This window comes from Micromys minutus, assembly GCF_963924665.1.
Source record: "Micromys minutus genome assembly, chromosome: 14".
Lineage (NCBI taxonomy): Eukaryota > Metazoa > Chordata > Mammalia > Rodentia > Muridae > Micromys > Micromys minutus.
In genome coordinates, this window is record NC_137983.1 from 10,567,061 (window position 1) to 10,580,269 (window position 13,209).

General features: G+C 39.2%; 1 protein-coding gene across 3 annotated transcripts in view; it reads left to right on the forward strand.

The window, feature by feature from the left end:
- The first annotated feature begins 3,720 nt into the window (after nucleotides 1-3,720).
- Nucleotides 3,721-13,209, forward strand: part of CLCN3 (chloride voltage-gated channel 3) — a 68,138-nt gene continuing 58,649 nt past the window's right edge. For 2 of the 3 annotated variants that reach the window (XM_080928971.1, XM_080928973.1), the window contains exons 1-2: nucleotides 3,721-4,154; nucleotides 10,407-10,579. In XM_080928971.1, the coding sequence (XP_080785097.1) occupies nucleotides 10,423-10,579 (157 nt within the window). In that variant the 5' untranslated portion in view covers nucleotides 3,721-4,154; nucleotides 10,407-10,422. The remainder of the gene's footprint in view (nucleotides 4,155-10,406; nucleotides 10,580-13,209) is intronic. The other variant, XM_080928974.1, reaches the window with a different exon arrangement.

Here is a 13,209-nt window from a genome sequence, read left to right on the forward strand (position 1 = left end):
CTTTAACTTTTGACTTATTACACTTCAGTGCTCAGAGCTCTGTGGTCAGCTACTTGCATTTTCCCGTGAAGCTCTAATGATAAATGACATGGGCAAATCTCCCAGGCAGTGGGCAGAAAGAACCAAGTTAACACTTGACTCAGTAGTTCCTGTAGTTTTCTGTTCCTGTACATTGCTCACAATGACTCTCCTAAGAATCCCAGTATTTTGACTTAGTTTTACTAGTATATAGTTTCATGTATTTTATACTTTCTTATCCAGGAACCGCTCTCCAATGTTATACAAAACTTATTTCATAACTTCAATAACTTTTTCCTTTCCTGGGGTCCCAATGTTGGCTCTAATTCATTTTCTAATAACTTCTTTAAACTTTCTTTGCAAGTCCAGCATTAATCTGGGACTACCATTGTGCAGTTATTACATTGTTTCCAAGATGAGAACACACAGCATGCACCTGGGCCACTAGGTCTGTGCTGTGCTATGCCCCTGTGCCCCATTTCCAATTGTTTTAAGAATTATCTCATCAAGGAACATCTAGTTTCACAGAATCCACCAGAGCGAGCAGAAGGAGAAAGAAAAGTCAGATATAGCAGACTAATTATGCACACCAACGCCAACTGAAAAGCAGTCACACAAATGAAATCTACACAGCCGTTGTCCAGGGTTAAGGTTACAAAGAGCTGCTGCAGGCTGCTGAGATGTCTCCATCCCGGCCTACTGCTGGCAGTCCTTGTTATGGTTTCCTGTCCCCAGAAATTATTCACTATTCCACGGGCCTCATAAGTAACCAGGCATGCAAAGCTGCTCAAGATAATGGGATTTATTTTAGGGGTAAAAGACAAAGGACAAGAAAGAATCATATTTGACTACATCCTTGATACTGCTGGTGTCAGGAGGAAATCAGAAAGACTTATGCTAAGGTTCCCTTGATAGGCATGGGTGGTTTTGTGTTTGGGTGTTGTAATTGATGTTATTTGTTCTAGCATGGTGCTGGGCATGGAAACCCAGAGTCTTAGCCACACTAGGCAAATAGTCCACCACTAAGCTACATGGAGCACCTAGTTTCTTTCCTTCCTTTCATTCTTGCTAGACCAGGCTCCCTTCAAACTCAGGGCGATCTGCTGTCTCTGTCTGCCTCCTGAGTGCTGGGATTAAAGGCATGTGTGCACCTGGTTTCTTATTTCAAGGAAACGTAAAAGGAATAATTCAGAGAAAACATATGTGCTTCCTGGTGCTTTTTTTTTTTTGGCTTCTTTTGCCAGATTAAAAAAATACAACCTGGCACAGTCAAAGCAGGAAAACTACTAACACGGGGAAAGACTTAGCCCTTTCCCAGGTCATAGGCACTTCTTTTGTTTCTCTTCCTTTGACCAAAGTACCAGGAAGATTAATGGGCAGGTTATGGTACATTTGGTGGAAATACATTTGCACTGTGAGTTCATGTTTTTTTTTCCTTTCCTAAAGACCTAAATAAACTAGTTGGCTGGTAAACCAGTAAGTAGGGTGGTAAGGAAGAGAAAAGCCAATCTAAATATTAACAGGGTTTGGTTATTATTATTGCTTAAACTTAGTTCTACCAACAGCAAAATCCAACTTAAAAGAGAAACTGACCTTTTGCAGGTACTTTGCTGTGTCTCTAAATACTTCTGGCAATTAGAATGTATACTATGACATCATGCTGTAAAAAGCTGAATTAAGTATTCCAAGTTAGGCAGAATATTTTAGTCCCTAAAGACAGCTTTGTCTCTCTAATCCTGAGACTCAATAAACTAGGTTGGGGAGGACTTCACCGAAGGCTTTGAAGATGAAGGAGTAAATGAGTCAAGAAATTCAAATGTTTTCTAATAACTACAAAAGCACCAAGGTTGAGTCTTCCCTAGGGCCTCTGGAAGAAAACAACCTGGCCAACCTCGAGTTTAACCAGTGAGATCTGTGTCCGAATTTTATCTTCTAGAACTCTAATATAATACATTTGTGTAGCAACAGGACATTAACACTGTCCTATTAAAGCTCTACGAATATTGGCAGTCAGGCTGGTGTTTTTGTTTGTTGGGTTTTTTTTTTTATAAGTCTATAAGAATTCCTTATTGAGAATTATCTTTGCCCTAAGAAGGTCACTCTTAAAAGGGTTGATAAGATTCTCAGTCAAGGAGGCTCCCACCACAGGACAAGAGAAGAGACCCTGTTGCATGTGTCCATGCCACAGAACTTACACTACACATTGCCGGGGATGTCCTGACCTGTCTTTCACCTCAGGACTGTTAGTGTCAGCGTCTTTTTTTTTTTTTTCCTGACAAGAATATCAGAGAAACCACAAAGAAAGGGATTTCTCTGGTGTAATCTACTGTTTGATGATGCTACCCCACTACACACTATCTAATGCGGTGCTTCTGAGCCTCACGTCTTTAAGGAGTCCTACAGAAAGGCTTACATCTAATCTGGAAACAGTTAAAATGTATTTCTGTAAAGAGAGTGAAGATTAAGAACCACTAGTGTGGTTGGATGCATACCAGAAATAAGTATTTAAAAAAAAAAATAAACAGAAATAAGTATTTTACCTCTGTCAAGTGCTTCTGCTATGCCATAAGCCGTGCCCACGTTTTAAAATAAATCTTTCTCACAAAACAATGTGTATGTATTAAAAAACTGTACAAGTAGACAGTTTTCTTGTCTACTTAAAAGGGTAATCTTCCACAAAGGAACTAAAACTACAGAATGAATCTGTCATCTTTCTAGACAACAGATCTATTGGCTGACTACTGTTTAATAAAAATCTGGATGCTCTCCCTGCAAAAGAATCAGTCTGCATGTTGGCAGTGAGAGCACAAGCCACAGTATATGTAAGACAGCAAATATGTGAGGACATTAGTATTCATTAGGCGATATATAAATACACTTGAGACACTCAACCGAGACTCGTCTTAATTCTGCCACCCAGTGGCGACTGCCATACTGGTCTCACAGGTCTTGTTCAGTTACAAACACAGCACCTACCTGTTCATCAGGCTCTTGGCAAGCTCTGGCCTCGGCCAGGCATTTATTTATGCACCTCCCTGCTGAGTCACAATACAGCTCTTTGAGCAACGGGAACAAGTTTCCTATATATCGTGACACAAGACAGGAACTCAATATGTAAGACCACGTGAAACCCTTATTTATTTATTTATTTTTTGGAAATGGGTGGTGTCTAAATTTGGACTCATCAGAATTTCCTCTCTTTGGTAATTTTTGTTAAACGCATAACCCTACGACGGCGTGTAAGGCTGGGTGACACCAGCACACACAGGCCTTGCCTGTGATGTTAGACCCGGGTCTCGAATCCGGGGGTCACACGCTCGCTTCAGACCGCTTCGGCTTCTCACGGTCCGGGTAGGGCTGAGGAGCCAGGCTTTGCCGCGATGCCGGCGACCGCACGCTTCCGAAAGCGCCTTCTGGGGTAGGGAGGACGTGAGCGACGTGAAAACAAGGCCACCTCGGCAGCCCCCCCCCCGTAGCAGCCGAGGCTCGCCCAAGGAGTCTCCTCTCGGCCACGCCCTGGTCACGCCCACCGTTCCATTCCGACCAATAGGTGCAGGTGTGCTTCCTAGCTCGACCGTGGGAGGAAGCGCTGGAACGGTCGGACGCCGAGCGGCCGTTCACGTCAACGCGGTGACGTCACGCGCGCGACGCACCTGTCGGGCTCCGAGTCCTGCAGCTTCTCTTCCAGTTCAGCGGGTCAGGGATCGCGCTGCTGCCAGCTCAGTGCGGGTGTGCTCGGGGCAGGCCGTCGGTCCGGAGGATGAGGCTGGAGTGGGCGGAGGCGTGAGAACCGCGTTACTTTCCTTCCGAGGTGGAGCGCGGCTGCTCCTGGAGTCCTTTGAGAGCTCCGGGAGCCTGGAGACTCCAGTCCGGGGCAGAGGCTGGTTGACTTGAGGGCCCGCTAGAGCCGGAGGATTGAACTTCACCCAGAAACCAGCCTCCGCCAGTCCCACCTGGCCGCATTTACGTAACCTCTCCCAAAAGCCGGGTAGCTGTGAAGTCCGCCGGGGTGGCCACCCGGCAGCCGTGTCCCGGGGAAGCTCCCGGGGCGGCTGGCGCGCGATCTCAAGCAGATGCGGGGTCCACAGGCAGCGCAGCCACCAGCCGCCGAGCTTGCTATGCCTCTGAGCTGCAAGGTGAGTCGCCAGCTGTCAGGTTCACGCCTTGGCGGTGCACCAGGAGCCCAGGCTCTGGCGTTCCCACCGAGCTACCTACCTGCCTGGTGTCCAGCTCATTAAAATCTCTCCCATATCCTCCCGGAACCTTCGAAGGACCTATAAGTAAATTAGAACTAGGTGCCAGCACAGAGTTAATCTCGAATTCACAGTTTGCTCAAGTTTAAAATCGTTTAGTTTTTAATTAATTAATTTTTTCGTCTTTAGACTTAGGTTTATCAAAGCATCTTTTTGTGCAAATTTGCGTTTTGGTAGTAAACTTGTTGAACCAGAAGTTACTTTAGAGAACTTTCCGTGCGGCGTGCTATATTTAAAGTGTGGCGTTTTAAAATTAGAGTACAAGGAAGTTGATTGCATATTCATCAGGTATGTTTAAATTCTAGACCGAGATTTCGATTTCCTTTGAAAAATGATGACTCTTGGCTCAATGGTACCATACCTTTTAATAGTTCTCCAAGTGTGCGATTATAAAATTTAAAAACTCAGTCGTGCAAACTTTTTTGAGCTCCTGTATTCACTGTGCTTTTATATATATACATATATATGTATATATATGTGTATATATGTATATATATGTATATATATGTATATATATAATTGACACTTTGTAGATTTACTTTTCACCCATGAAGAATTTAGATGATGACTTTCTTTGGATCAGTTTTACATGCCTTTGTAAATGACTAAAAAGTGGTATTTCATTTTGTGAGTATATACAAGAGTCCAGTGTGGATGTTGTTTAGCTATGTTGAAAGGTGCTGCTTCTTCTTTTTTTTTTTTTTTTATGGCGTTAAGTTTCAAATTGAATGTTTATATGGTGTTGGCAGAATTTATCACAGATAGCATTCAGCCCCACCCCTTCTTCTCCTCTGCTACTTACTACAAAGCCTTTCTTTGAGTTACAGCTCAAATGATTTTAAGAAGTCAGTATGAATAACTTAGGTCATTACTTGGAAATAGTGCTGTTTATGTACCTTAGAAAGCTTTAAAGAATTAATCTGGTTTTGAATATATGTAGTTCAGAAGAACAGATTTGGTAAAGTTTTTTTTTTTTTTTTTTTTTTTTTTTTTTTTTGGTAGAGAAATGGCAAGTGTCCAGGTCATGTTGGGGATAGGCTTTCTGTTTCCTGTTGTGACATGGTGGTAATAATTTTCAGACCTCTCAGGAAGCCAGATTTGATCTCTGTGGTGGTCATATATCAAAGCAGCTTCCTGTGGGGTTTGACCACTGACTCTTTGTAGAATTTCTATTTGCTTTGTAGTCAGAATTGTCAGCAGACACTTCCAATATATATGATATATATATATATATATATATAATACATGTAAATAGAGTACATTCTCTCCCTCCCTCTTTCTCGATCTAATTTCTCACTAGTTCCATAAAGTAAATACATTGACTTTGTCCCTTTAACAAGTGTGGAAACCTGAGAAAGAACTGAATTACCATTCCTAAGGTCCAACAGTACTAAGTGTCAGACTGAGCTCAGAAGTGTCATCCCAGAGCTCTTTGAATCCTCAATGGCTCCGAGGCCATTTTTATGTCTTTCTGTGCACCTTCATATTTGTTCATAAGCATTGTGGCTACAGTTGATTCCTAAAGATAAGTGTTGCTTGGTTAGGTATAAAGTGAAGGAAGACCCCCTACGGCCTCACACATTTCTGGGACTCAGAGATTTGCTGCAGCTGGGAGGGAACCAAATAAATCAGTCAGTTCTCCCCATTCTTACAGAGCAGTTGAGTACTTTGTCTTTTAAAGTCTCAGTCTTCCATAGCAGCTTTTAAGTTGGATTATTGTTTTATCTTTTTTTCTTATCACTGAGCCTTATACTCAGCGTGTGGCTTTTTTTCCCTTTTAAGAATTGTGCAGTGTTTAATTTTTCTTTTTCTGGGTGCTTGTTTTTTTTCTCTTTTAAATATTTGTTTTATAAAATATTAACTTGTTTTTGTTTTAAATTACAAACTTATTGTGTGTGTATATTTGAGCTACAAAGCGGAAATTTGATAAAAGTGTATATTGTGGAAACACTTGTATTTCAGGAAGCACACAACTCATCCTGTAGCTGGGGTCATTGTGCTGTACATTAAGTAGGTCACTAATTGCCCCTGTAACTGAAACCTCGAACCCTTGACTAGACCCACTACCCCGACCCCCACCACCATCTCCAGCCTTCCATCCCTGAGAACCACGGTTGCTCCTCTGCTTTTGAATTGGATCTTTAGATTCAACATGAAATCATGCAATGTTCTGTGCTTTTTTTTTTTTTTTTAACTGTATCTGTGATGGACACTTAAGCTTTAATATCTTTGCTCTAGTGAGTAATAGTATTAAGCCTAAAAGAACTTGTAAGTTTAATAAATATTCTTCAGGGAACTAATTATTTAGTTTTCTGTTCTTTGAAGAAAAATATATAAGGTGCGTTAGTTTTGGCATACTAACTGAACAATAATGATAAAATACAGAGTGCTGTTACTTTTGGGAGAAACCAGTGAGATTATTTATTCTCTTATCTTGGAACTTGAAAAAGTCTGTCTTAATAACCCAGTGGATCTAATGAGCAACACCCTTCCCCATTGTTCTTGCTCTTTTGTCCTGGCACTTTAGAACAAATCCTACAGTATCCGTGTGCTTTTTGAACTTTTAACTTTATAAAAAAATATTTATCTTATGTATCTGGATTCTTTGCATGTTTGCACACCAGAAGTGGGTGTGAGACAGTTGAATTGAACTCTGGACCTGTGGAAGAGCAGCCAGTGTTCTTAACTAGTAAGCCATCTCTCCAGCCCCTTGTGGTGTTTTTTTTTACTGTGATGATTTACACAGCTCTTGAAAGTTGGTGGACTTTAATAATGTACTAAAACATGGCTTGTGCACAATAAAATTTTTGCCTTATTTTATCAAAGTGAGAGACTACTTAGAATTTTACTTACATTTCTGATAGAAATCAGTTTTTATAATGTATCCTTTAAATGTTCAGCATGTCTACTGAAAGTCAACTGTATTGAAAAAAGATAAATAGTTCTATTTTACTTTTTTAGAGAAGGTATGTAGAACTAGTGGGCCTAGAATTTACTATATAGAGTAGGCTTGTCTCAATTTCACAATTTGTTTGCCTCTGCTTCTTGAATGCTGGCATTAAACAAGTAGGTCTCTGAGTTAAGACCAACCTGTTCTACAGAGCAAGTTCCAGGACAGCCAGGACTATGCAGAGAAACTGTGTCCCAGTGAGCACATTTTGGCTATTAAGCTGGTTTTGAGCATGCAGTTCTGGGTTAGACCATTGATGTTTTCTCTACCTTAGTAACTTGCTTAGCACCTTCCAACACTATGAAAGCTAGTCATTGGGGAGGAAGTTTACTGGTCAGGCTGAGATTTAATTTCTCTGAGCCAAAGTGTATGCTGTCTTTTGCAATAGGATTTTGTAGTTATGGTGGAAAACCAAGGGCAGCGGCAGTAGCCTGTGTTCTGGAGATCTCTGGGGCTTCCCTGACTGATAAGTTGTGGAAAGGTATTCCATGCCTGGCTAGTAAAAACTGTAAAACAGTGTTGAGATGGAAACGTGTTACCTGTAGATGACTAGAAGTCAGGCTCTCCCATCTCTGCCCTCATTGTTCTGGAGACTTGTGCTCCTCCTTTCTGTTGGTGATGTGGAGCGTTTTCATTTACTTCTTTCACCAGACTGTGACCTACTTTTTCTCTGTTTAACTTACTGGTCAGACATACAGTTGACTGACATAGCCATTAGCTTCTATTCTGCCTAGACACTTTCATAGGAGAAACAAAACTTTATTAAGAACCATAAAAGTCATTTAACTTACTAGCTTGCAGGGTCTTTCGGAAATTGGTCTAGGAAAGTATGTGTTTTAACAACAAAGTGATATCCATAGAGAAAAATTGATGAATTGAACTTTATTAAAATTAAATATTTTTATTATGTGGTAGACTATCCTGGGCTATAAATGACCATTTTATGAACAACAATAACCCTTAAATTGTATATATATGTACATACTTTACTAACCATTAACTATGTAATGAAAAACAAAAATTGAACAGGACTAGGACACAAGATGTATTCTAGAACAGATTAGCAAATTAATAAAATTCCATACAGCTATGGTCAGTGCTATACAGAGGGAGCTGTAAGAACTAACAGGAAATTTTGATATAGGTGAAATTCGACTCAAGCTCTATGGGAGCCTTTATTTTTGTTTAAAAAAAAATCTTGCAGGATGTTGGTTATTTAAACTTTCATGTCTCAAATTTCTCTTCAGTAGAAAGAATAGCTCTCAAACCTTATTATTGGCTGGTATTCAGTACATGAACTTTTGTCAAGTGTAATGTAGTGCTAGAGAGATTTATTTATTAGTTAAAGGAGTACTTTAATTTGTCAGTTGTTGATGTTTTAAGATGGTATAAGTTCCTGGTTGGCCTCGAACTCCAAATAATCCTGTCTTAATATTCCTGAGTAGCTGAGGCTACAAGAATGTGCCGTATGCCTAGCTAATTAACAGATACTTGAGGTGAGATCTGAAGAATTCGTAGCAGTCACATGAAGAAGAGAGGGAATGTTCCAGATAGAAGGTATACTGAAGGCCTTGGGCCAGGAGGCAAGAAGTGGTCTAGAGTCTCAAAGAAGTACACATTACAAAATGAAACTGGGACCTAGGTAGGGACTGCCAGCCAATGGCCTTTTCTACTTTGTTCAGAAGTTTGTCTCCTAAGTACTGTGAAAAATGAAATATTTTAATGTATGTAATAAGGAGAGATTACTAATCAGACTTCTTAAAGGGCTGACTGCAATACAAAGAGCAAGTTAGGGGCAGACAAGGTGCTTATGCTGAGATCATTAGAAAGTTCTAAGAGTACACCAGGCTTTGTCTATCTTCCTAACTTCAGGAAATATGCTTGCAAGCTACCATATACTCTACAAACTTGCTGTAAGTAATATATTAACACTCTTAGAATATTGTAATAGGTTGTCCTGGTAGAAGAAATAATAAAATAAATTTGAAGATTTCAAGACTAGCTTACTGCTGTTGCTGAGGGGTGTGCATGTGTTGGAAACTGATTGCATTTCTCTCTGATCTCAGCTGAATGAGAAGCTGGGTATTTATTGCCTCCATTCTGTTCTGGTCATTGTGCTAAATGCTAAAAAGAGACTAGTGCTTTCAAACAATTCAGACTGTTGCCTTATATGAAGTAATATTTAAGGAAATTATAAATTGGTTTTTAAAACATAGCTATTATTTAGTAATGGTTTTTGTTTTTTAAACCAACAACTGTAGTTTCTGAATGCTTTTGTTAAGCACTGCTATGTTCCTTGTGAGCAGAAAGAAAAGTTGCAACTAGGTGAGATTGTGTCAAGGCCATCTTGTGTCTTGGTTGGAGTCTGGGAACTTTTTTCTTTAGTAGTTTGTGTGTACTTCTGTGACTTTCTAACCTGCCGTGCTTTACAAGCCTTACTGGTTTGACTACATCTATGGTTGGTCCAGTCCCACACATGTACTTTTCAAGTCTAAAACCAACAGCAACATATTTATATTAACTTCTCATTTTGACGGTAAACACGGGAGTAGATGTATTAAAAAACAACAATGTAGGAGTATATTTTTGGTATACAGAGTAAAAATGAAACCATAATTTGGTTTTACCTGCTTTGGAAAGATAAACATTTTTTAACTATTTTCAATTTTTCTGGTTAATGTTTGACCTTGGGCTCTAAATACTTGAATATTTTAAGTTAATTGTAATTTCTTAATGCTAATTTTAAAAATTAGGTAGTGCTTGCCTGAGATAAAATCCATGGAGGATCTATTATTTCAGCCATCTGTTGCCATTCCTGCGAGGCTCTTCCTTGCAAAGCCCTGCCCAGTCTGCATATGCAAGTGACTGCGTACTTCGGTTCTTCCCCATCCTGTGCACTCTGGAAAGGCTTCTCTGCACTTGATCCAGTTTAATCTAGCAGATCTTGGAGATTGTTTTACAGCACTGCCTGAAGAAGTTTTTCTTAGTTTTTTACACCTGCAGAGTGAGAAGAAAGAATTAAACCATCCCTTAACAGTTAGCAACATAGAGGTAGCTATTGGTCCAATGGATGGACTTAGTATTTTTTTAATACAAAGCTGCTAGCTTTCATTTTGTGATGTTAGAATACGTGATTTTTGTTCTATGTTGGGAAAATGTTGAAGCCATTTTCCCCTTTTTTCCAGATCCCCAGACAGCTAAATGGAGTCTGAGCAGCTGTTCCGTAGAGGCTGTAGACACAGCTACAACAGCATAGCGAGCGCCAGTAGCGATGAGGAGCTCCTAGACGGGGCGGGCGCTATTATGGACTTTCAGACTTCTGAGGATGACAGTTTGTTAGACGGTGACACGGCAGCTGGTAAGTTCAGCATGACGACTAAGAATTGTAGTCATATACCAGTGAACATAGTTTAGCTTCCTTTCTTTTCTTTTTTTTTTTTTTTTTTTGAGACTGACATTTGGGGTAACATTTTAAAGCCTAGGTAAATTTGTGTGACTTAAACTTAACCATCTAAAAGTGTACATCTCCTTAGCATCTTTACAATATTATGCTTAATATTTTTATTACCTCCTAAGTCTCTAACATTGTAATAAATTTTTGAATTTTTTAAGTATTAAATTTTTTATAAGTATAAACTTTAAACTTTTAAGTATAATTCAAAGAGCTATGGAGTCATTACATCATACTTGAGACTAAATGAATGTCTGCAAAATAAACAAGTTATGTAATCCTTTAGTTAAGAAATATTACCTAGGAGCCTCTCTTTTTACTCTAAAAGAAGTTGTTATTTGATTTCTATTTAGATTGGCTTAGCAGGCATTTACACTTTGTGTAAGTAGGGTAATATATGAAATTTTGTCTCTGGTGTCTTTGAATTGCACATGGCACTGGTTATTCCGATCACCATATAGTTTTCCATTGTGTAAATATTCTGCCACTTAGTTCTGTGTATTTCCTCATAGACTTTAGATATTATTAGTATTACTGTGAGAATATGTAAGTGCATATGTTTTAGTGAAGGTACTGTAACTCATTGTTGAGTTATACTTAGTGTGGAATGCTTAGATCTAGAGTTCATGTTTCAGCATCATCAGAGACTGTCCGAGATGCTCCAACATTTTCAGTTACACTTATGTGTGTGTGCAGTGTGGGAAAGTTTAGTTGTACATCTTTACCAAGACTCAGTGTCGATGGCTTGAAACATTTTAACTGTGTAAACAGAAGTCTCTCATTTTGAGCTTATATTTGATGGCTTAGGAGTTGAGATGCATTTCTATATGTTGAGTTGGCCTTTTAGTTTGCCTCTAGAAGTGTCAGATCAACCTGTCTTTTATAGAAGTGTGTTATTCTGTTTTGTCAGATACATTCATTGCAAGTGGCTTCTCTTACTCTGAAGTATGACGCTTCATTTTCTTAAGACCTTTTGGTGAAGTCATTGGTTCTAATGAAATCTTGTTAGTAATTTTCTTTATTCTTCTTATTTTCTATGTTCTTGTTTATAATTCTTAACTGGGTGAGATGATGTGTAATCTCAGGTGTTGAGACTTGGATAGAGAAGTCTACATAGCCAAACATTGCTATTTAAAAGATGTCAAACACTTTGGGGGTCAAAGATAGTATTCTATTATCTTCTCGTGTCACTCACATTTAGATTGAATCTGCTTGCATTTAACTGTGTGTAATGTAAATATGAATTTAGATTTGATTTTTTTCCATATGCAGAACTGGTTGGACCAAGGCAGACTACTCTCAATTAAAATGACAGACACTTTGAAAGAAAGCTTGGCAATTTCCTGTAATATTAACTGAGTGTTTACTGTACTGTCAGATTAAACAATAATGCACCAAAATATTTATTCCAGTTAGGGGAAATATCCACATGAAAATGATGAACATATAAAGAAGTGGAAAACACGGAAAATCCCAAGCATTACACCTGCACTGTGTGTAGCTATGTTCTGTGTGTTCCTGTGGTCCCGGGCTTTGTTCTCCCCACAGTTCTGAAGTCCTTGCTCCTTGTCCTGTTTAATTTCAGCACATGCATATGTTTTGTAGTTAGATTTGCTTAAGCAGGATATACATAGGTGTTTTTTTTTCTATGTGTTAATAATACCCTGGTTGAGGTATTATAGAGACGTAAGACTTAAATGTGACTTGATTTTTCACTGTCAGGTTTTTCATACTAGTTTTTACTAGTATATCCTCTTCTGCTTTGTTTTCTGTTGCTATGATAAAATGACAGCCAACACCACTGTGGTGAGGAAAGAGCTTGTTACAGCTTCAAGGCTACAGTCCCTCATGTAGGGAAACCAGGGCAGGAGCTAAAGCAGTAACAGAAGCTTGTTCATGGAGGTGTGCTGCATTTTGGATTATTCGCCCCACCCAAGACTCTGTTAACCACTTTTTTCATATCACCCACAGTGGGTTGGGCCCTATGTCAATTAGTAATCAAGGAAATACCCTCACAGACATGTGCATAGGCCAATCTGATGGAGGTGCTTCCTCCATTGAGGGTCCCTCTTCCCAGGTGATCAGGTTGATAAGGAAGATGAGCCATCACAAATGATTCTGAAGTCTCCTTTCTCCATTCTCTTAGGATTCCCACTGCATGTGGTAGAGTTTCTACTGGGATGTGTTCTTTTTATTTTTTCTTTTCATGTGAACAGTTCATCTAACTAGTAAATATTTTGGTGCACTGTAGCCGAACCTTTTTTAAAAAGATAGATAGATAGATAGATAGATTGATTGATCTATTTATTATTTATTTATTATTTATTTATTTATTTATTATAAGTACACTGTAGCTGTCTTTAGACACACCAGAAGAAGGCATCAGATTTTATTACAGATGGTTGTGAGCCACCATGTGGTTGCTGGGAATTGAACTCAGGACCTCTGGAAGAGCAGTCAGTGCTCTTTACCGCTGAGCCATCTCTCTAGCACCCCCCCCCCCTTTTAAAATAAAGATTTATTTATTTTATATGACT